Source organism: Sapajus apella, unplaced genomic scaffold (genome assembly GCF_009761245.1).
Source record: "Sapajus apella isolate SASKATOON/1434 unplaced genomic scaffold, GSC_monkey_1.0 scaffold21, whole genome shotgun sequence".
NCBI lineage: Eukaryota > Metazoa > Chordata > Mammalia > Primates > Cebidae > Sapajus > Sapajus apella.
This window is the reverse complement of record NW_022436961.1, coordinates 27,889,262-27,910,587: the sequence shown is the minus strand read 5'-3', so window position 1 is coordinate 27,910,587 and position 21,326 is coordinate 27,889,262. Positions and strand designations below refer to the sequence as shown.

The 21,326-nt window shown below is 40.7% G+C and overlaps 1 protein-coding gene across 3 annotated transcripts in view; it reads right to left on the bottom strand.

Moving 5' to 3' along the window:
* Positions 1 to 21,326, bottom strand: part of DOCK5 (dedicator of cytokinesis 5) — a 219,585-nt gene that overhangs the window by 64,365 nt on the left and 133,894 nt on the right. For all 3 annotated transcript variants that reach the window (XM_032288556.1, XM_032288558.1, XM_032288557.1), the window contains 9 exons: positions 21,166 to 21,269; positions 19,717 to 19,900; positions 12,799 to 12,896; positions 12,454 to 12,543; positions 10,926 to 11,026; positions 8,916 to 9,050; positions 2,648 to 2,759; positions 1,832 to 1,902; positions 1,141 to 1,247 (listed from right to left, as the gene is read on the bottom strand). In XM_032288556.1, coding sequence (XP_032144447.1) covers positions 1,141 to 1,247; positions 1,832 to 1,902; positions 2,648 to 2,759; positions 8,916 to 9,050; positions 10,926 to 11,026; positions 12,454 to 12,543; positions 12,799 to 12,896; positions 19,717 to 19,900; positions 21,166 to 21,269 — 1,002 coding nt within the window. The remainder of the gene's footprint in view (positions 1 to 1,140; positions 1,248 to 1,831; positions 1,903 to 2,647; positions 2,760 to 8,915; positions 9,051 to 10,925; positions 11,027 to 12,453; positions 12,544 to 12,798; positions 12,897 to 19,716; positions 19,901 to 21,165; positions 21,270 to 21,326) is intronic.

Sequence of the window (21,326 nt, the reverse complement as noted above, 5' to 3'; positions counted from 1 at the left end):
TGAAATCCTGTCTCTATCAAAATTACAAAAAAAAAAAATTAGCCAGGCATAGTGGCTCATGCCTGTAGTCCCAGCTACTTGGGAGGCTTAAACAGGAGAATCGCTTGAACCTAGGAGGCAGAGGCTGCAGTAAGCCAAGACTGCACCACTCCACTTCAGCCTGGGTGACCGAATGAGACTCCACATCAGAAAAAGGAAAGAAAAGGCTTGCTTTCTATGTTTGTCAATTTCCCTGGTGTAAATACTTCCACCACAGTCAATTTCCAGTTACTAAAGTAGAATCACTGAATGTGGAGTTGAGAAGGCATGCACGTAACCAGCTCTCCCGTGGGATCCAGCACATTGCTGCTTCCCTGTCCCCTGGTTTTTAAGGTCATGCAATAAGCATAAGTTAAAGAAGAGGAATTTCTTTAAGAAGGATCATCTTTTTCCTACTTCCTTGTTGCTTCCTGATGTTCCTGTTTTAAAGACAAAATTCTCTAATTAATGAACCATTTGCAGATTGTTCTAATTAAAGATTAAAGAACACATGATTTTGCTCTTTTAGGAACTGTTGGAAACACTGAGCTGGCTTCAGTTTCTCCTTAAAACTGCTCTCCTTGGAGGTCCTTCCATACCAACAAACAACTGGCAAAATATTAATGACATTTTAAAAAAAGAAAAGCCAAGTTCTGACTGGACACAGTGGCTCATGCCTGTAATCTCAGTACTTTGGGAGGCCGAGTTGGGCACATCTTTTGAGGTTGGGAGTTTGAGGCCAGCCTGGCCAACATGATAAAACGTCATCTCTACTAAAATTACAAAAAACTATATACATGTATTAGCTGGGTGTGGTGTTGCATGCCTGTAATGCCAGCTACTCAGGAGGCTGAGGCAGAGAATCACTTATACCTGGAAGGTAGAGATTACCATAAGCCAACATGGCACCACTGCACTCCAGCCTGGGAGACAGAGTGAGACTCCGTCTTAAAAAAAAAAAAAATCAGCTGTTAGCTGCAGAAATGGGGCTGGCAGCTCAGCACGCAGCAGTTTGTTTTTGTTTTTTTGAGATGGAGACTTGCCCTATCACCCAGGCTGGAGTGCAGTGGTGCAATCTCGGCTCACTGCAACCTCACAGAGCAATTTTTGAAGGAGACTTACCTGACTGTCGAAAAAGGGTGCTCTCTACTATCTTGGTCATGCAGTTCAGTTTCTGCCGAACCAGCTGGTTGTCAGGAATGCTTTGAATGAATTTGCAGAAGAGCACGCTGGGAGAGAAACCTCAGGGTTAATCATGTCTTCATTAGTTGAAGGCATCATTATACATTTTTCTCCTCCACTCTGAGATTTGGGCATGGAGAGATTTACCTGGAAAACTACAATTGACCTGAGAGTTGATGACATGGCAGCAAGGGAGACTTTATCGTCACTTACAGGAGGCCTCTGCCTTAGAGCTAAGTATTTAAACTGCCAAAGAACACCATGTCTATCATTGCATTCCAGGCCTGCCTTTGTGAAAATGGCTTTCTTGGCTAACTCCACTCTCATGTCAATTGAAGTCTGAGTTTGCACTGCTGGGATCCTTAGGGACAGGGCTGGAAGCATGTCATTATGCACCATTTTTTGTAGTTAATTTTATGTCTGCATGTCTTGTTTTCCCAGAGAAAGTGCAAACCTCTCTCCGAGCAGGTTTTGTATATTCTTTTGTATCTTCCATAGAACTGAGCACAAAAGGTATTCAGCTAATGCTTCTTAGAAAAATAAAAGCCACGTGTAGCAGCCCAGCTCCAGCCAAGCAGGGGAGTTGTTTCTCGGTTAGAGTTAAGGAACAGAATTTTGTTTTGCTATTTACCTGAGTTCAACAGGATCAAATACAAGTTTGACGTCATTAATTATGCTAGGAAGGTACTTCAAAGCTGCCCCCTGTAAGAAAAACACCAAAGGCAATTCAGTTGCCAGGCAAGACAAAAACAGCATTTACTGCTTGATCCCAGGAGGAAAAGGCTGTGCTTGGAACTTAAACAGGGAACTGGACACAGATACCCTTGCAATAAAAAGGAAAGCTGGCATTGTTCTACACGATCTCCTAAAATGCTTTTCCTGAAGATGCAAGGGGGTGCAGCTTTCTGGTTCCTACTGCGAGCAAGCTCTGTCCACTTGGAGTTCATTTCTCTAAGGAGGTCGTTAAATTCTTGAAGCCTCTCTTACAACGTGGCCATAAAGAGTAAAAAATAAATATGAATAGTAAAGTTCACATTTGAGTCTTGAGGGATTATGTACTTCATATTTTTAAAAAAATTGATGATAATTAAGATGGTGACTCTGCACTTCTTGGTAAAATGAGGGACAAAAAATAAAAGATTGTCACCTGTAGTAGCATCAGAATCAGTTTGCTGAAATCATGGGGTCAAGCAGGGTTCACAATGGTCTTTCAAGGAATGTCTAACTGGGTGGCCTGTCTTTGGAAAACTAACATTTGAAAATACAAGTGTCTGTAGAAGTTAATGGGTTTTTTCCCCTTGACTTTCTATAAATCATACTAAAATCCATAAGCTATCCATGAACCATGATTCATTTTGTTTCTCCTGTATGATGGCCGATTCTAAGTGGTCCCAAAACATCCTCACCACAGTCTAAGAAGGGTTACCCATAATGACACCAGGCTGACCTTGATCTTGACAGCTTCCTCCAGAGGCCTGTCCATCAGCGTATTGAAAGAAAGAAATAAATGGCGGATTGAATCGTTAAACTCATCTCCATCTTCACTCTGGCCATAAAATCTTAGCAGGAAAAAAGAGAAGAGTAGTTGGACTTTCCATTGTTAAAAGAAATTTTAAAATAGGTTTGTTGCCTCCTTCACTTCTCCTTCCTTGTCTCATCCTCATAATTTTGACTCACCTAATCAAGTCCCAGGCATCTGAAGTTTCGGGCAATGGATTAGAGAAGCTGCTCAACCCAGGAAGGTTCTGATCTCAACCCAGCCTGCAAAACCATTTGTTCCATTCTGGACACCGAATTGCCCATGCTGATACTGGCCTGCTCTACCAAAAGGGCCTTCCAGGACATAAGACCCCTTAGTCTTCACTGATACATGCTTGCCTTAATTAAAGTATTCTTGTCTTCAAAAGATCTGTCCATCAACTCAAAAGTGAGTTCTTCCTCATAAATAGAAATCAAGAGATATTTGGGCACTTTCCAAAAAATACACTAGTCCTACACGATAGTGCATATGCACAGACAATGGGTGGCAATTTCACCACCAACTGCTCAAGAATAGGATGGCCTGAATTCAGAATTTCAAGCACACACTCAAATACACACATGAATATTTAAATTAGTTTCCTCCATTCACCTATACCTTACATGGTACCCAAAGACTATGTACCTCACTGAGATAGTTAATCAATCAGAGGGTTACTGGTAATTCTCAATTCATCCATGTTGCAGAACTAGAAAAGAATTTTATTTGCAATTTAGTCCCCAAAGTATCTCCAAACTAACATGCCTACAACAGAACTCGCTTGATTTTCCGGCTCAGCTTAGTTTTCCAAGTGTCAGCAAACGGCATCACCATCCACCCCAAACCTAGATGCTATCTATGCTTCTTCCCTTTCTCTCATTGCCCGATCAAATTCAACAGCAAATCCTATGAGCTCGAGTCAGTCCCTTTTCTCCATCTGCCTCTGAGAGGGAGCTGCAGTATCTCACACTTGAACCACAGTGGCCTCTTAAAATGGTCACTGGCCTCTCCTTTTAGACTTTGATAATCCATTTTCCATGTGGGAGAGGAGATGATCATTTAAAATATAAGCCAGATTTTATTACTTCTCTAGTTGTCCCCCAATGGCTTCCCGCTGCACTTGGAATAAAATCCAAGCTCCTCAATATGGCCCACAAGGCCCCACATCATCTATTATTTGCTGGCCACTCCCGCCCTCTCTCCTGACACTGAATTCTCGTTAGTCCTCATGCATGCACACTTGGTGCCCCATAGGTCCCAGCCTGGGGCAGGTTCTGCTCTCACTAACCCTTACCTGACATCCCTGGAGGCCGCTTCTTCATCTTTCAGTCTCAGCTGACATGACACCACCTCCTTCTCCACCCAGCTCAGCTCAGGCAGCCTTCCCTATTAGCTCTACCGCCCCAACACTGCCCTTATTTAGGGGGTGATCTCTTTACTCCTTGCCTCCCTGAACCCCATGGGACTCACACACATCATCACAGTGGGAGCCTGGTCACGTCTGCTGCAAGGGCCCTACACCAATGCAGAATACTTGGCAATCTATGTATGTGACTTATTATTTTTTTTTTAAGTACTAATGATAGAGAACTGAGGAATTAAGATCAAGCTTCTTAATATCCTATTATGGGCACTTTACAATTTCCTCTTGGTGTTTTGCTGATTGAGGTGATCTCCAGCCAGGTAATGGGCTCATAAGAGAGATTTAAGCTCTGATGAAGGCAACAGGGGGACTAGGGACCAGGTGACATTCCACTGCAGCCTCCGGACAGGGCCAGTGCACTGAAGAGACCATTCAGTCGAAGCAACCGGAGGACACACATTGCCAGTCTCTTCTCCAGCTCAGGTACTTCTTTAATTACACATAAGGAGAAAGTAACCACAAGCAACCTGTCCTGGACAAGGTGCAATAAGGCAACTCTATCCTAGACAATTTCATGGGTCCTCTGTTGACCTAGCCTTTCATTTTCCACACTTACCATCCTTTACTGTCCTATCTGGTGTCCAGAATGAGGACCCTGATGTGCTTCAACAAATAAAGAGGAAATGAGCTAGTGAACCAACCATAGGCAAATACACTTTAATTTCACACTCAGGTTTTCTTTCTGTGGTTTAAAGGTGATGCTGATTTTTGGACATCAGGGTTTACTCTACAAACAAATTTTTGGGTAAGAGAATGTTCCCTTGGTATAACACTCCATGCCCCAACCATTTCTGAATATATGGAAATGTACTATAACTAGAAAATATAATGAACAAACTTTAAAAGAAGATCTTCTGAAAAGAAAGCAAATACAGAGACTGTGCATAAATTATGTGTGGGGAAAACACCACTTGCTTCCACCTGGGAAAGAGAAACAGTCATTCAGCCAGCTGGGTTTTTAAGTCATTAAACATTTTAAAAAAACAATTAGAAAGGTAAATATTCATTTAAAAATTCAAAAAGGATAGAAAAATAGCAAATAAAAATATAATAATAAATATAATTAAAATGCTGAAAAAATACAAACATAAAGAATGAAAAAATAAATTACAACTCTGTCACCTGAAGTTTTAGTGTTATTGTTATTTCAGACCAAGCACGGTGGCTCACACCTGTAATTCCAGCATTTTGGGAGGCTGAGATGGTCAGATCCCTTGAGCCCAGGAGTTTGAGACCAGACTGGGTAACATGGTGAGACCCTGTCTCTACAAAAAATATAAAAATTAGCTGGGCATAGTGGCATGCCCTTGTGGTCCCAGTTACTTGGGGGTCTGAGATGGGAGGCTCACTTGAGCCTGGAAGGCAGAGTGAGGCAAGCTGAGATTGTGTCACTGCACTCTCGCCTGGACAACAAGCCAGACCCTGTCTCAAAAACAAAAACAAAAAACCCTAAAAAACTCTAAACAACAACAACAACAAAAAAACACTTTAGCATGTGATCTACCCAGTTTTCTTTACTATACATATTTCAAATCTGTATGATTTTGAAAGGAAGATCATACTGTACTCATGCTTAATACCTTTATCATTTAAGAATCTATTGGGCCAGGCAAGATGACCCATGTCTGTAATCCCAACACTTTGGGAGGCTGAGGGAGGTGGATTACGAGGTCAGGAGATCGAGACCATCCTGACTAACACGGTGAAACCCTGTCTCTACTAAAAGTACAAGAAATTAGCCAGGCGTGGTGGTGCGTGCCTGTAGTCCCAGTTACTTGGGAGGCTGAGGCAGGAGAATCTCTTGAACCTGGGAGGTGGTGGTTGCAGTTAACCGAGATCACGCAACTGGACTCCAACCTGGGCGACAGAGTGAGACTTCATCTCAAAAAAAAAAAAAAAAAAAAGAATCTATCATGATGATCTTCCCTCATTAATATACTATAGGTTTGAAATGACTGTACATACTTTCATGTTCATTTTTGTCATACATGATAGATGTTTTTTCCGTTAGATAAATTTCTAGATGGGGTATTATTAGACAAATGTGACACTTTTTCCTTTTCCTTAAAAATTTTCCATTTACAACCACCTGATCTTTGACAAACCTGACAAAAACAAGCAATGGTGAAAGGATTCGCTGTTTAATAAATGGTATTGGGAAAACTGGCTAGCAATGTGCAGAAAGTAGAAACTGGACCCCTTACTGACAACTTACACTAAAATTAATTCAAGATGGACTAAAGATTCAAACATAAGACTGTTTAACACCATAAAAACCCTAGAAGAAAAGTTAGGCAAAAGCATTCAGGACATAGGCATAAGCAAGGACTTCATGACTAAAACACCAAAATAAATGGCAACAAATGGGATCTAATTAAGAACTTCTGCACAGCAAAAGAAACAATCATTAGAGTGAACCGGCAATCAACAGAATGGGAAAAATTTTCTGCAATCTACCCATCTGACAAAGGACTAATATCCAGAATCTACAAAGAACTAAAACAGATTTACAAGAAGAAAACAAACAAACCCATTCAAAAGTGGATGAAGGATATGAATAGACACTCTCAAAAGAAGACACATATGAGGCCAACAACCATATGAAAAAATGCTTATCATCACTGGTCATTAGAGAAATGCAAATCAAAACCACAATGAGATATCATCTCACGCCAGTTAGAATGGTGATCATCAAAAAAATCTGGAGACAACAGATATTGGAGAGGATGTGGAGAAATAGGAACACTCTTACACAGTTGGTGGGAGTGTAAATTAGTTCAACCATCGTGGAAGACAGTGTGGCGATTTCTCAAGGACCTCGAAACAGAAATTCCATTTGACCCAGCAATCCCATTACTGGGTATATACCCACAGGATTATAAATCATTCTGTTGTAAAGACACATGCACACGTATGTTCATTGCAGCACTGTTTACAACAGCAAAGACCTGGAACCAACCCAAATGCTCATCTATGATAGACTGGGCAAAGTAAATGTGGCCCATATCCACCTTGGAATACTATGCAGCCATAAAAAATGATGAGTTCGTGTCCTTTGTGGGAACATGGATGAATCTGGAAATCATCATTCTCAGCAAACTGACACAAGAACAGAAAATCAAACACCGCATGTTCTCACTCATAGGTAGGTGTTGAACAATGAGAACACATGGACACAGGGAGGCGAGCATCACACACTGGAGTCAGCTGGGGAAGGGGGCTGTAGGAGGAACAGTGGGGGTGGGGAGGGATAATGTGGGAGAAATGCCAGATATCGATGATGGGGGAAAGGAGGCAGCAAACCACCTTGCCATGTATGTACCTATGCAACAACCCTGCATGATCTGCACATGTGCCCCAGAACCTAAAGTACAATTAAAAAAAAAGTAATTTTCTTTTTTTAAAAAAAGGTATTTGGCAGGACAATATCAAAGATGAAAAAAAAAATCCTTTTTTGCTTTTTATTCTTACTGTCTATTTCTACTCTAAAGAATTTATATCTCCATTAGAATCAGATTTCAAATTCAGGGACAATTTTTGTCCAATCTCATCAAAGGACAAAGATTTTTAATCTTTTTCAAATGTATAGCTAAAAGATGCTGTGTGTGTGCATGTGTGTGTATCAAAATTCTTTTGATAGTGAGAATGAAAAAAATTTTTAATTTATTAACCATTTAAGTTTTTCTTTTGTAAATTACCTGTTTTTGTTTTCTATTATGGCTACGTATCATTCTTTTACTGACTTATAAAAGCTTTAACTGAGAAAAGCTATTAACTTTTCATCTGTACTATATGTAAACTTTTTCCTAGGTTTTGGTCTTTAATTTTATTTTTTCAATAAACAAAGTTTCTTTTAAACATACATAATGCTAAAATCTACAAACCTTTTTAAAATTATATTTTAAGTTCTGGGGTACATGTGCAGAACATGCAGGTTTGTTACATAGGTATACACGTGCCATGGTGGTTTGCTGCATCCATCCCCTGTCATCTACATTAGGTATTTCTCCTAATGTTACCCCTCCCCAATCTCCCCAACCCCGTCATCCCTTCCCTAGCCCCGACCCCCTGACAGACCCCAGTGTGTGATGGTCCCCTCCCTGTGTCCATGTGTTCTCAATGTTCAACACTCGCTTATAAACAAAGTTTCTTTTAAACATACATATGCTCAAATCTACAAACTTCTTACTGCCTTAGAAACAAATTTTAACACTTTGGAAATACAGCTATTTCTGATGGGTAGGAAAGTCACTGGGGTCGTGGGTGTTCCCTGCAAAGCTATTTGCCCTTCTGTGGTTTCTTCTATTTTGGATGGAAATGTTATGCTAGAAATCCAAACAGGGAATGATCCTACTTCTAGTGTTTAGGTGCCCATGTAGCTAAGCACATTGTCAACAAGTAAACACTCATCTCAGCAAATACCTCCCCTGAGATGACTGCTTCTTCTGCTAGTGACAGCAGATGATGATCCTAGATTTGCACAAAAAACATTCATGAAGTCATCTGCTGTATTAGGTACAATCTTGCCGTAGGAACCTGCTTCCCCAAGTCCTGAGGTTATTACTGCCCCAGAATTTTGCTGATCTACATAAACTTCTAATGCATCTTCTCCAACAGAAACATAGTCCACCTCCATCTTCAGCCCTGCAGTTCTGAAATAAGGCAATTCTAAGAACTAACTGCTCACAGAGCTGAACACCAGCGTGGAGAGTGAGGGAAAAACTACAGAGTGACAGCTGATAACCTAAACATCTTAACTGCAGTTAACATTACCTCAAGTAGAGCACTCGAGACTGGATGATGAATCTAAACAAGTACTTCAAGGCTTTCAACGCAGCAAAAAGCATTTCTGTCTTGCTGGAGTCATCTGCATTAGCCACGTAGAAATTCAGTACCTTGGAGAGTTTCCTTCGAAGGATGAGAAAGAAAAATTAATCCAATGAGCAACAGGGTACTCTGAGGCTTGGGTAAGCTATCTAAGACGGGAAGTTGGCATATTGGAAGAAGTGATAACTATTTCTTCTAGAATTAGAATATGCCCTGAACAGGAAAACTGACACTTTTCCAATTAAGTTTCCTTATCTGCCATCTACATTTGGAACTACTCTTCTGTTGAAAAATACTAGAAGATTCCTTTCCCTTTGTGGAATTAAACAGGAAGGTTATGAAATGAAATGGTTTAAGTGACCCAAATCACTCGGAGATTTTAATGTCTCATATGCAATCCTGACATCTTCAGATGCTCCCTTAAGGGAGGGATTATGTCTGTCTAAAGGAGTTGACTTAAAATAAGTCAGATTCCTTTTATTCTGCCCAAATCCTTTGAGATCCATCAATATGGAGTCAGATGGAAATTTCATGGAGTGAAGGAAGAGGAACACAATCTAACTCTCCAGAACATTCATTGTTCTAAGCATTCAACAGATAAAACTGTCCTTTGGTTTTGGGTTGCTCTTTATGACTTTCTAGAGTTTTTGGGCTAGGAATGGTCTTCATTTTGTGCTATACCTTAGACTTTGGAGGGCACTGATATTTTAGTCGTAAACTTTCCTTCTGGGAATCTTTGAGCTTTCCTAGAATCACTATTTTTAAAAAAGGAAACATATAGAATTGATCAAGACTTGCAAAGTGGGCCCAGATTATAACTACCGGAGTGCTGCATTTGGCTCAGTGAGGGTTTCCTCATTTGTAGCTACTGCCCACTTGGATGTGAGTCTTGCAGGTGGAAAGGGCACTGTCACTGGTGTGCTCACTGACAGGTCAGTGGGCAGCAATCTACAGGATTTGACCTAAGCCAATACCTAAGAACATCATTTACCAATCCAGCTACATTCCTTTCACTGTTTATCACATTCTGCACAATAACTGGAAGGTAATGGGGTTAGTGTGGCAGGAAGATACAATGCCACGGTGAGCTGAGAGCTCTGGAGAGGTATGCGGACTGGACATTAGTTGCTTTCCTTTATCAGGGGCCCATTAACCAATGACAAAGGAAGGCTGCACTACGGAAAACGTAGAGACCACTACCTCTTTTGCAAAAGATGGGAAAATGAAGTCTTCTCATATTTTGGATGTAATACATTTTATAAAGCATTTGTGGCACAGGTTGAGGGCATGATCTTTTCTTCTATCAAACTTTGTCTTGTTTAATTCATGGTTTGATCTCTTTGATGCCTCCATGCTGATCCCACTGACATCTAACCTCTAAGATCCTGAGTTGGGTCATTTGTCATTGATTTTGCTCTTTTTTTTTTTTTTTCTTTGGTTCAGGGTTTTACTCTGTTGCTCAGGCTAGAGTGTAATGGCATGATCACAGCTCACTGCAGCCTTGACCTCCCTGGGCTTAAGCAATCCCCTCACCTAAGCCTCTGGAGTAGCTAGGACTACAGGTGTGCACCACCACACCTGGCTAACTTTTTAATTTTTTGTAAAGACAGGTTCTTGTTATGCTGCCTAGGCTGGTCTTGAATTTTTGGCCTTAAGCAATCCTCCCACCTTAGCCCTACCAAGTGCTGGGATTGCAGGCATGAACAACCATGCCTGACCTATTCTGGATTCTTAAGGAGATTTCACCTTATCCAGAAGGACGGCTCTGGTCTTGACCTCCTTTCCAGAGTTAGAATACTTACATGGTTCCCTTTTTCCACGAGGAAGCTTAGAATGGAGTTCTGCCTTAACAGACACATGCACTGAACATAGGTCCCTCTCGTTTCTCAGCAATCCAGCCCTAAGAGTACAAATCCAAAGATCCAGCAACATGCAGTTCCCTCACATCATACTTACACATATGCCAAAGTGGCACTGAAGTGCTTGTAAATATAGGTTTCAAGTACAGGATTGAAATGCTGGAACTTGATGTCTCCTATCAGTGAAATAATGAATACCTGCCAAAAGTGAAAAACAGAAATAGCAGCACTGCACAATCCCAAGCATCCTGTCAACAAGCTGGATTTTAACATCTTGGTGCCTCCTTTTTTCTCAGGATTATTTCTGCAGCATACCCACTCCACTATTCCAGAGCTGATGTCAAGTCTTGAGAATTGTATTTATTTAACATAAACAGAGAGACTATTATATGTCAGGCACTGTGCTAAATGCTGGGAAGAAACCAATTCAAGCCAGCATCCCTGGCCTCACAGAGCTGACTATCTCTAAGATAGGGGAATTGGTGCCTAGGTAACCTAAGGGACAGCAGGAACGAGGCTCTGGAAATGAGTTTTCTCTAATCTAAGGATGCAGCTAATGAAACATTCCATGATATTTTTCTCCTGGATACACTGTGAGTGCCCCTAATAATAACTTCACTAGAGTTTCATCTCCCAATTACCCCTTGTATGCTCCCTTGCACTGCCGCCAGGCACATGAACTAAAATTAGCCACACTGCTCTGCTTACCACAGAGAGATCAAAAGCAATCAATGCCCACTGCCAGCTGCCCTGCTCCAAGGAATTTGTTTCCAGACCTTGTCCTGCAGCATCCATAACCACTGTCTCTCTTTCCCATAAACCTGAGTCCAAACAGTTGCATCTCAACTATGCGGCATTTTCTTTACCTTAAACCTTAGCTTTAACGCCTGATCATTTCTTAAACTGACTAGTTTCTCCAAGCTGTTGAATCACCTAAAGCGGCAACTGACCTTCCTCTTCAACTGTGGCATTCAAGTAAAATCCTTCCCTGAACTTTCACCCCACCCAGGTGAAAATGGTGCTTGCTTTGGACCTTTCAGCTTCTTCCCCTCCACCTTTATCTCCGGCCTTCCCAGATTCTGATACCACTTCTCCCTGTTCTGATTTCAGTTCTTGGAATGGGTTGTAGGTCTAAGTGATTTCTGTGACAAATTCAATTGTCTGCTGGGTTAAATATTCTGTTTAAAGCCTAATGAGGCTAAGATGATGAACCTCTGACTTGTGAATTGAGTCTCCCTTGCATAATAAACACACCAGTGCACACATACACACAACATGTAACAATCTTCTTTGTTGACGGTATCACCTGGTTTACAACCAGAGAATGATAGTGTCAGTTAAAATGATTCCTGATTTGTAACAAAGATAAAACACCTCCTTTTCTCTAATGAGAAAGAGAGAGCAGATCAAAAAACGAGATCTAACCGGAAACAAACAGATAAAGGCCTGAAATATAAGTCATTTTTTTCTAATTTTACTTCTAGGATCAACCTAAAACAATAACCAGAGAGATGTAAACAAATATTTATGTGGGAAGATATTTACACAATTAACTTATAATAGTGAAATACTGAAAACTACACAGTTGCAACAATAAACACTAGTGAATATGTTTAACTGCTTACCAGTGCATCAAACACAAGGAAGTCATAGGTTTCATTGTCGGACATTTCCATCATTATGTTAAAAAGTGCATCTAGTGTATCCTGCAAAAACTGAAGGATAAGAAAAACAGAGGTTATTCGGATGCTTTCATTCAGCTCCATACCATAGAATTCTGGGGACAACTAGGTTTAAATCGAAGATGTTTAAAAACATCATTTTAAAAAAAACTGGCATACTTCTTTAACAACGTAGATAAATATTATGTTTACAATGAATGGTTTAGTTTTAAATGTTGAACCAATTAGGTATAATTGGTATAACAGGCATATATACGTATATTTCTAACTATGAATATACAAACATACCTTAACAATCTCTCCTCCATCCACCTCCATTAACTTCTTTAGATTGTGTTTGATGTTCTGGGAGTTGGAACGCCAATTTAACAAGCCTAACAGGTCAACTAGGAAGAATGACCAAAAACTATAAATATTAGACACAGGTGAGACAGAACAATCCAGACCATTTCAGGACATAGCTAAAGAATTCTCTGGAACAATAATTGCTCTTAATAGTGGCTAATTTAAGATGCCTTACATATTCTTTTAAGTTACTATCTCCTATCTAAGAGAAAACCTTGTGGTCCTCGTCCATTCTTCAAAGAGAAAAAAATTAACGATTAATGCATAAGAACTTAAAAGAATGTTTGACTGAAACTAACATTTCTCAATTAATGACATCATGGTCATAAGAAGTAAAGAAGCATGCTTATGTAACCTTCCTACTTTTAATTTGCTGCCTTACTTAACATGTCCCTTACCACTTCTATGTCTGGGCAGATTCAGAGGGAAAGAGAAACATAGGTATGTGTGCCTCTTTCCCTCCCTCTCCCCTTCTCTCTCTCTCTCTCTCTCTCTCTCTGTGTGTGTGTGTGTGTGTGTGTGTGTGCGTATGTATACATTAATTTATTTCAACATCATGACCACACAGATTTTATTTTTTCCATCTTTTAGATGAGGTGATAATATACTAACAGTCCAGATAACTGCGGTTTCTCTGAGACACACACACACACACACACACACACACACACACACACACACACGTTTATTTCTTAATAGAGACAGGGTCTCTCCATGTTGCCCAGGCTGGTGTTGAACTCCTGAGCTCAAGTGATCCTCCCATCTTGGCCTCCTAAAGTGCTGGGATTACAGGTGTGAGCCACTATGCCCAGCCCCTTTGACATTTTTAACAGCTCAACAATTATCAAAGCTGTAAGTGGCTTAAAGTTTCAAAATTCTACGCTGTAAATCAAAAGACACCTTAAAATTTTTATCCCAGACTTATACTAAGGGCTATGAATCTGTTCCACCTTTTCCTTAAAATAGCCACCTGATTTGCCTGTCTATTCTTCCCTTCGCTTGAGATACCCAGAAATACTATGTATTTGGTAAGACGTACTTGGTGTCTCCTTGAATCTTCCCATAGTTCTGAGCCATCTGAAGGCAGGAACCATACAGTGTTCATTCTTTTATGTTGCCATAGTAGTAGGCATCTATTAGGTGTTCAATACATGTTTGATGAAGCAATGAATGAATGAATGGAAAGGGAACCAGTAGCCCCTAGGAAGCTCATAATATACTCAGTCCAATCATTAATGCATTCATTCATTCAGCAAGTAATTAACAGGTACAATGCTAGGCCTTCCACTAGGCACCATCCACTTCCATATTCTCTAGCTCTTACATCTGCCGCAGGCTAGTTGAAGGTATTACTCATTCCATAACTTGACTCATAGTTGCTGGATGAAAATGATTTAGTCCCTTCATCAGGGGTGAATATTCACCCAGCAGCTTCAGCCCCAGCAAAGCCCTCATCTATCAGCCCAGAAGTCTATTTCCTAGTGATACCTGCATGCCAGACCACTGCTCACATAGGAATATATTTTGGCATCTGGTGAATTGTAAGGTCTTAGGGCCAGGAGAGGAGTGACACAGGGTTACATAAAGAGCCCCAGGCTTCCTGTGTTTCTAAGATTTATACAGGTTTATCTGTGTAGCTCTAGTTAATTTTTTTTTCTTGCTGTACAGTGTCTTTTCAACTGTACAGGTGTACATAATTTGTTTATCCACTCTGCTGCTGGTAAAAACTTGGGTTGTTTCTAGTTTTTTTATGATCATAAGCAATTCTCCTATGAACATTCTCATATATCTTTTGGTATACAGGTAAAGCAGCTTCTCTGAGGTAGAAAACTAAGGTGGGATTTCTGGAGCATCAGGAAGAATATCTTCAACCACATTAAATATTATCCAAAGTCACTGTCCCCATTTTACATTCTTGTCACAAATGTGTAAGAATTCAGGATACTTCACATCTTCAGTAATGCTGAGTAAAAGCGCAAGTTACAAAAGAATTCACATAGGACACAAGACTTCGACCAGACAGTTCAATTATTAACTACATTAATACCGCAGACTGCATAATTCTGTATATCGTATACTTGAAAATTGCTAAGAGAATAGATTTTTTTTTTTTTTGAGATGGAGTTTCACTCTTATTGCCCAGGCTGGAGTGCAATGAAGTGATCTCAGCTCACCGCATCCTCTGCCTCCTGGGTTCAAGTGATTCTCCTGCCTCAGCCTTCCGAGCAGCTGGGATTATAGGCATGCGCCACCATGGCTAATTTTGTATTTTTAGTAGAGACAGGGTTTCTCCATGTTGGTCAGGCTGGTCTTGAACTCCTGACCTCAGGTGATCCACCCGCCTCAGCCTCCCAAAGTACTGGGATTACAGGCGTGAGCCACTGCGCCCGGCTGGGAGAATAGATTTTAAGTGTTCTCACCATCAGAACATAAGTAAGGTGGCATGCAAAAGTCACTGGCTGCAGGAGATTACTCGGCACCTGCAATGTGGCTAGGGCAACTAAGGGACTGACTCATAATTTATTTACATGAAATACAAACAATGCAAAATAAAACAATATACTTTAAAGGCTACAAATGTGGCAAAAGTATAAAGAGAAGCAAGGCATGACAATCCCCAAATTTAGGGTAGTAATTGCCTTCTACCATAAGGGAGATAATTTAAGAATACATACTTTTTTTTTCTTTTGAGATGGAGTCTTGCTCTATCACCAGGCTGGAGTGCAGTGGCACAGTCTTGGCTCACTGCAACCTTCATCTCCTGGATTCAAGTGATTCCCCTGCCTCAGCCTCCTGAGTAGCTGGGACTACACGTGTGCACTACCACGCCTGGCCATTTTTCTGTATTTTAGTAGAGATAGGGTTTCACCATGGCCAGGATGGTCTCAATATCCTGACCTCATGATCCGCCCGCCTCGGCCTCCCAAAGTACTGGGATTACAGGTGTGAGCCACTGCGCCTGGCCAGAACACATACTTTTAAAAAGAAAAGAATGACAAAGGTATTCAGACTGAAAAGGTTAAAAGCCACTGGAGTTTGTAACAAACAGATCTTGGAGACTTTGTAACTGCAAAACGATAAACTGTCAACTGTTTGGAGCGACAAAGAGCTGTTTTCAAAACCCAAGTCCACCACTTAGATGCTTAAGAAAGGCTTTTTACCACTTTAAAACTCACTTTTCTGATCAATAAACTGGAGGTGATCATGGCGAAGTTGGTGCTGCAGGGTGAAATGACTGATGAGTATGAATCTCCTGGCCCAAAGCCATGCATCTCTGGGGACTTACACATCCCTCTCTTTTCCCTAGAAAAACAAATCTATTCCTTCCATTGGGCCCAGCAACCAATGATCCCACACAAATCGGTCTGTTCTAGTTTTTAAAAAATAATTCAAGTAAACAAAAAGAGAGTCTCCAAGATGCTGAAACTCCAGTGGCTTTTAACCTTTTGAGTCTGAATGGCCCTCCTCAGGCGAAGGAGGAATGCCTTTGGTCACCCTCTCAAGTGAGAACACAGCTACGCTCTCTACTCAGTAAATGCCCTCATACAGTTAGCTGGTGGCTTATTAATGTTCTCCAACTTTTTATTAAATCAAATTCATTCTTTATAATTTCCATCAAGTCAGAAGAAAGCAAATGCATGAATCATCTACAGTCATCTGTCCCTGGAATACCCCGTTTTCCCTGATGCTCGAGATGCCTTGCCAAGTCTCTGCCTTTCCCTCTCTGTCCCCTGTTCCCTCTACTTACTCTCGGTCCATTTGCATGGCAGGTCACTCCTCTCTGATTTACATGACACTTGCCTTTTTAAGCTTTCTTTGCAAGTAGGTATTACTTCTGACTTCTTAAATGTGTGTTAAGATGAATTTTTTTTTAAATCAAAACATCAGGAATAAGGATGACAAAGTAAAGCACACAGTGTTATTCAAAGAAACATTCTGTGATGATGGAAATGTACATCTGTCTACCCAACACAAAAGTCACCAGCTGCAGGAGACCAGAGTGCTTAAAATGCAACCAAGGCAACTAGTGGACTAATTCATATTTTTATTTATAAAACTTAATCAACTAATAAAAATTGTATATATAAACTATACCACATGATGTTTTGATACACACACACACACACACACACACACACACACACACACATTGCGGAAGGCTAAATCAAGGTAATTAACATACACATTATCTTACTTATTTTTTGGTGGTGAGAACACTTAAAATCTACTCTCTCGGCAATTTTCAAGTATACAGTATATTATTAACCGTAGCCACAAAAATATATACTAGATTTCTCAAACTTATCTCTCTTGTCTAACTGAACTTTGGTACCCTTTGTCCAACTTCTCCCCAATCTCTCCACTCTTCAACTTTAATTAATTTAAATTTTTACAAGCTCCATGTGTCTGAGGGCTACTGTATCAGAGCAGTACAGGCTAGTTAAGAACATTCAGAAGCTGGGATGAAGTGCATGTATCAGCAAATGAAGGGTCTACACTGAAAACTGCAACTTGTCAGGAAACCTAAACTTTTGACATGGAGATAACAATGTAACAATATAGTTATCTCTAACAGAAATTCCTTTTGCTTTTCATTACTAGTTAATCCCACAAACTTTTATTTTTGTTTTCTTTATTCTTCTTTGATCTCTAGTTGAGAAAGGATAACCTACTAGATGTTCAGTAAGTGTTATCCCTTTCAAACATCCCTTCACAGTTTTAAAAGAACATTAATGCTTTGTATAGTATGCTACCATACTTAACTTTAAAAAATAACATTTTGACATTTCATAAACATTTGAAAAACACCAAAAAGAATACAAAAAACAGTAATTAGCAAACTTTTGTAGTCCTATTTGTCTTTCTCAGTGTACAAATAATGATGGTGATGATAGTGATAGCTAAAATTCTATAGAGTTCCTATACAGACTGAATGCTATTTTGTTTTTACTTACTTTAATTTACTGCATTCTCTGAAATATATACTATTACTGCTCCCATTTTAAAGACAAGGAAACCAACGCACAGAGATATCAAGTCACTTGCCCAAGATGAAACAGCTAGGAAGTGGCAGAGCTGGGATCTGAAGCCAGATAATCTGGCTCCAGATTGCTTACACATACTTAAATGAAACCGGAATCACACTGTGTATAGTGTTAAACTGTTCACCGTATCCTTCACTATGTTTTGAAATACAATATTTAGCAGCTGCATCTATTGTGTCACTTAATTACATTAAAAAATGTAGTTAAACTGACCCCAACTATCGGACATTCGGGTTGTTTCCAGAATTTCCCTGTTACAAATAATGGGGAAACAACATTGTACATCAGTCTTCGTGCACATCTCTCATTGTTTACTTAAGTTCAACTTTCAGGAGTTAAATCACAGGCTCAAACGGTCTGGAGACATTTAAAATCGTTGCTATGCCTTCTACATTATCTTTCATAAATATTGCACCCATAAACCTGCCAGCAATTTATTGTTAATATATTCACTTTTTCCATAACAAAGGATGTTACTGATGGTTTGTCATGTATTCTATGTTTTCTGGCTTAATTTTTGGTGAGCCTGCTTTTGCTTGCACATATGGGTTTACCCTAAACTTCACTCTGCTGAGTCTGGCCACTTGTCCAAGCTGAAATGCAATCCTTATTTTCTCGTCAACCATGATTTGTCAAAACAAACCTAACACCGAGCCCTTCTAAAGGTCAACCAGGATCTGATCCCTGGGTTTGCCCTATAACTACCCTATTTTGTCCGTCTTTGCCATCCTTACAGGAGAACTCTTGCCTGTACCTCACTCAAATTGTCTCTAAGGTCAAAGGCACCAGTCTCTACACAGCATATGGGAGACAGAATTTCTAGGGCAAGTCCCCTCTGCAGCACATTCTTGGTTTACTAGATTCAGTAGGACTCCTTACACATGACAGAAGTTAAATAAGTAAGAAGTTGACATTGGCTATCAAATGCCATAATCTACACGAGAGGTTAAAATTGATTATCAGAAGTTTGAAGGAAAAACCAAATGAAGCCCTCTTTGAACTATTCAGCTGAATTTATGGGAAATATCCGACTGCTTGGAAAAAAATTGGGAAGAGGAAAATAATCGAGGGAAAGACAGAACTCAAACAGGAAGCCCTACCGTACCTGTTTGGACAGGAAACTGATCATTTTCTTTGTCAGGCTCCTCCCCTTATTACCAACATCTCTTTCTCCACATACTATACAGAATGTACTGTCAGGGAATATGGCTTTTGAATTTTACAGGTGCTGTTAATAAATACATTTACAGGTTTTATAATATACTAAAATGTTTTTCTTTTCTTTTCTGGAGATGGAGTCTTGCTCTGTTGCCCAGGCTGGAGTGCAATGGCATGATCTCGGCTCACTGCAACCTCTGCCTCCCAGGTTCAAGCAGTTCTCCTGCTTCAGCCTCCCGAGTAGCTGGAACTACAGGCACACGCCACCATGCCCGGCTACTTTTTTGTATTTTAGTAGAGATGGGGTTTCACCACTTTGCCCAGGCTGGTGTCGAACTCCTGAGCTCAGGCAATCTGCCTGCCTCAGCCTCCTAAAGTGCTAGGATTACAGGTGTGAGCCACCACACCCAGCTTAAGATATTTTTCATCCTGCTTTAAATTGGACAAAGAAACTTCAGAAGAAGCTGTGCAACGTGATCAGTACTACCCAGAATACCACTTGAAAAGCAGAGAGCAGAATCCAGTTGGCCAACATCCTACCTAATAAGACCCAGCCCCATATGGTGCAGCCCCATATGGTCCAGCCCTGAGTCTAACCAAGGAGCCCAGGAAGGCTCAGCAGTAAGCTCATTTGTGTCAACCTATTCACCACTCCTACCGTTCTGAGTGAGCTTTGTGGAGCAGATGAGGGTGGCTATCTGAAAGCTGTCTTTAGTGCTATCCTTGCTTGGTGTGAAAGTGACCAGGTTTTTGGATGCTTGAAGCTCTTTTTCTTCCATCTCCATCTTGGTCCCAGGCAGGGTCAGGTAGAATTTAGCATCTTCCATTTTCTTGTTGTCACCCTAAAAAGGAAACATGTTAGGAACACCAAATGATGGCCAACATCTCGTATATGCAAATAGAAACAATTCTATCATGCATTTCCAGCATGAGAAGCGTGGCTTTATCAAATTATCCTGAAGATCCCTTCCAACTCTGAGATACTGTATCTTTCCGCTGACATTGAGCCCAGAAATAATTACATGATTGAATGGAAACAGAGTAAACTGTGAATCAGAAACCAGAATATGCTAGTCTCTGCTACAGTAAATAAATATATTACAGAATAAGGTTAAATTTTATTTTATTCAACATTAAATGGGGATAATTACACTTTACTGGGTTGATGGAAAAAGAAATAGCTTGCCATCCCTTCCAAAATGATTCATAAACTAAGATGTTAAGAAAAATATTCATCAGGTAGATGCACCTCAAAAGAGCAGCTAACTGTGGGGAAAACCCCAGATACTGTTGGATAAATGAGATATTCCAGCAACTACTTCATACTCTAAAATCTCAGCAGAAGTGGGAGCTCAGCACCAACTGGAAGACAGCAAAGACAAGTCTCAGGGAAGGAAACAAGGCCCCCAGAGCAGAGAAATGGTACATGGCTCACAGTGATAGGAAAACCACATCCACTGTTACTGAAGCCCAGCAGTGCACCTGTCCACATGCCATGCAGGATGATGCAGAGAGCACATCGTGAGAGGCCGGCCCCTTACTGTTCACTGCTAGGGAACACCATTCACAGGAGAGGGTGAGAGCCTCCTCAGAAGACCCAGTAATAATGCGGCCAGAGACAATGGCTTACGCCTATAATCCCAGCACTTTGGGAGGCTGAGGAGGGCAGATCATGAGGTCAGGAATTCAAGACCAGCCTGACCAACATGATGAAACCCTGTCTCTACTAAAAATACAAAAATCGGCCAGGCGTGGTGGCACAGGCCTGTAATCCCAGGTATTGGAGGTTTAGGAAGGAGGTTGTAGTGAGCCGAGATCATGCCATTGCAATCCAGCCTGAGTGACAAAGTGAGACTCTGTCCCCCCCCCAAAAAAAAAAGCAAAAAAAAAAGACTCAGTAATAATGCAACTCACTCTCTTCAGAAAGGAGGTGGGAAACCACGCAGCTGGAGGTCCCAGAGCCCTTTGGGTTTCTAGACTTTAATGGGCAAGTACCTGTAGCTCTAGAAAGGTTTCTGATGTTTGTATAAATAAATGTAAAAGGAGCCTTAAACGCCCATTTGAAAGGGAGTAAATATTTTGCTCAGTCATTTTCTGTTGGCATCACCTTATAAACCACCAGATCGTGCCTCCCATCCTGCAGAGTGGTGCCGTCCGGGTTCATCAGCTTCACGAAGGCCACCCCAAATGCTCGTTCCGATTTATCTCTGGCTGAAAACACAGAAAGACATGTCCGGGCAGTGCAGAAAGACACCAGGAGGCAGTGGC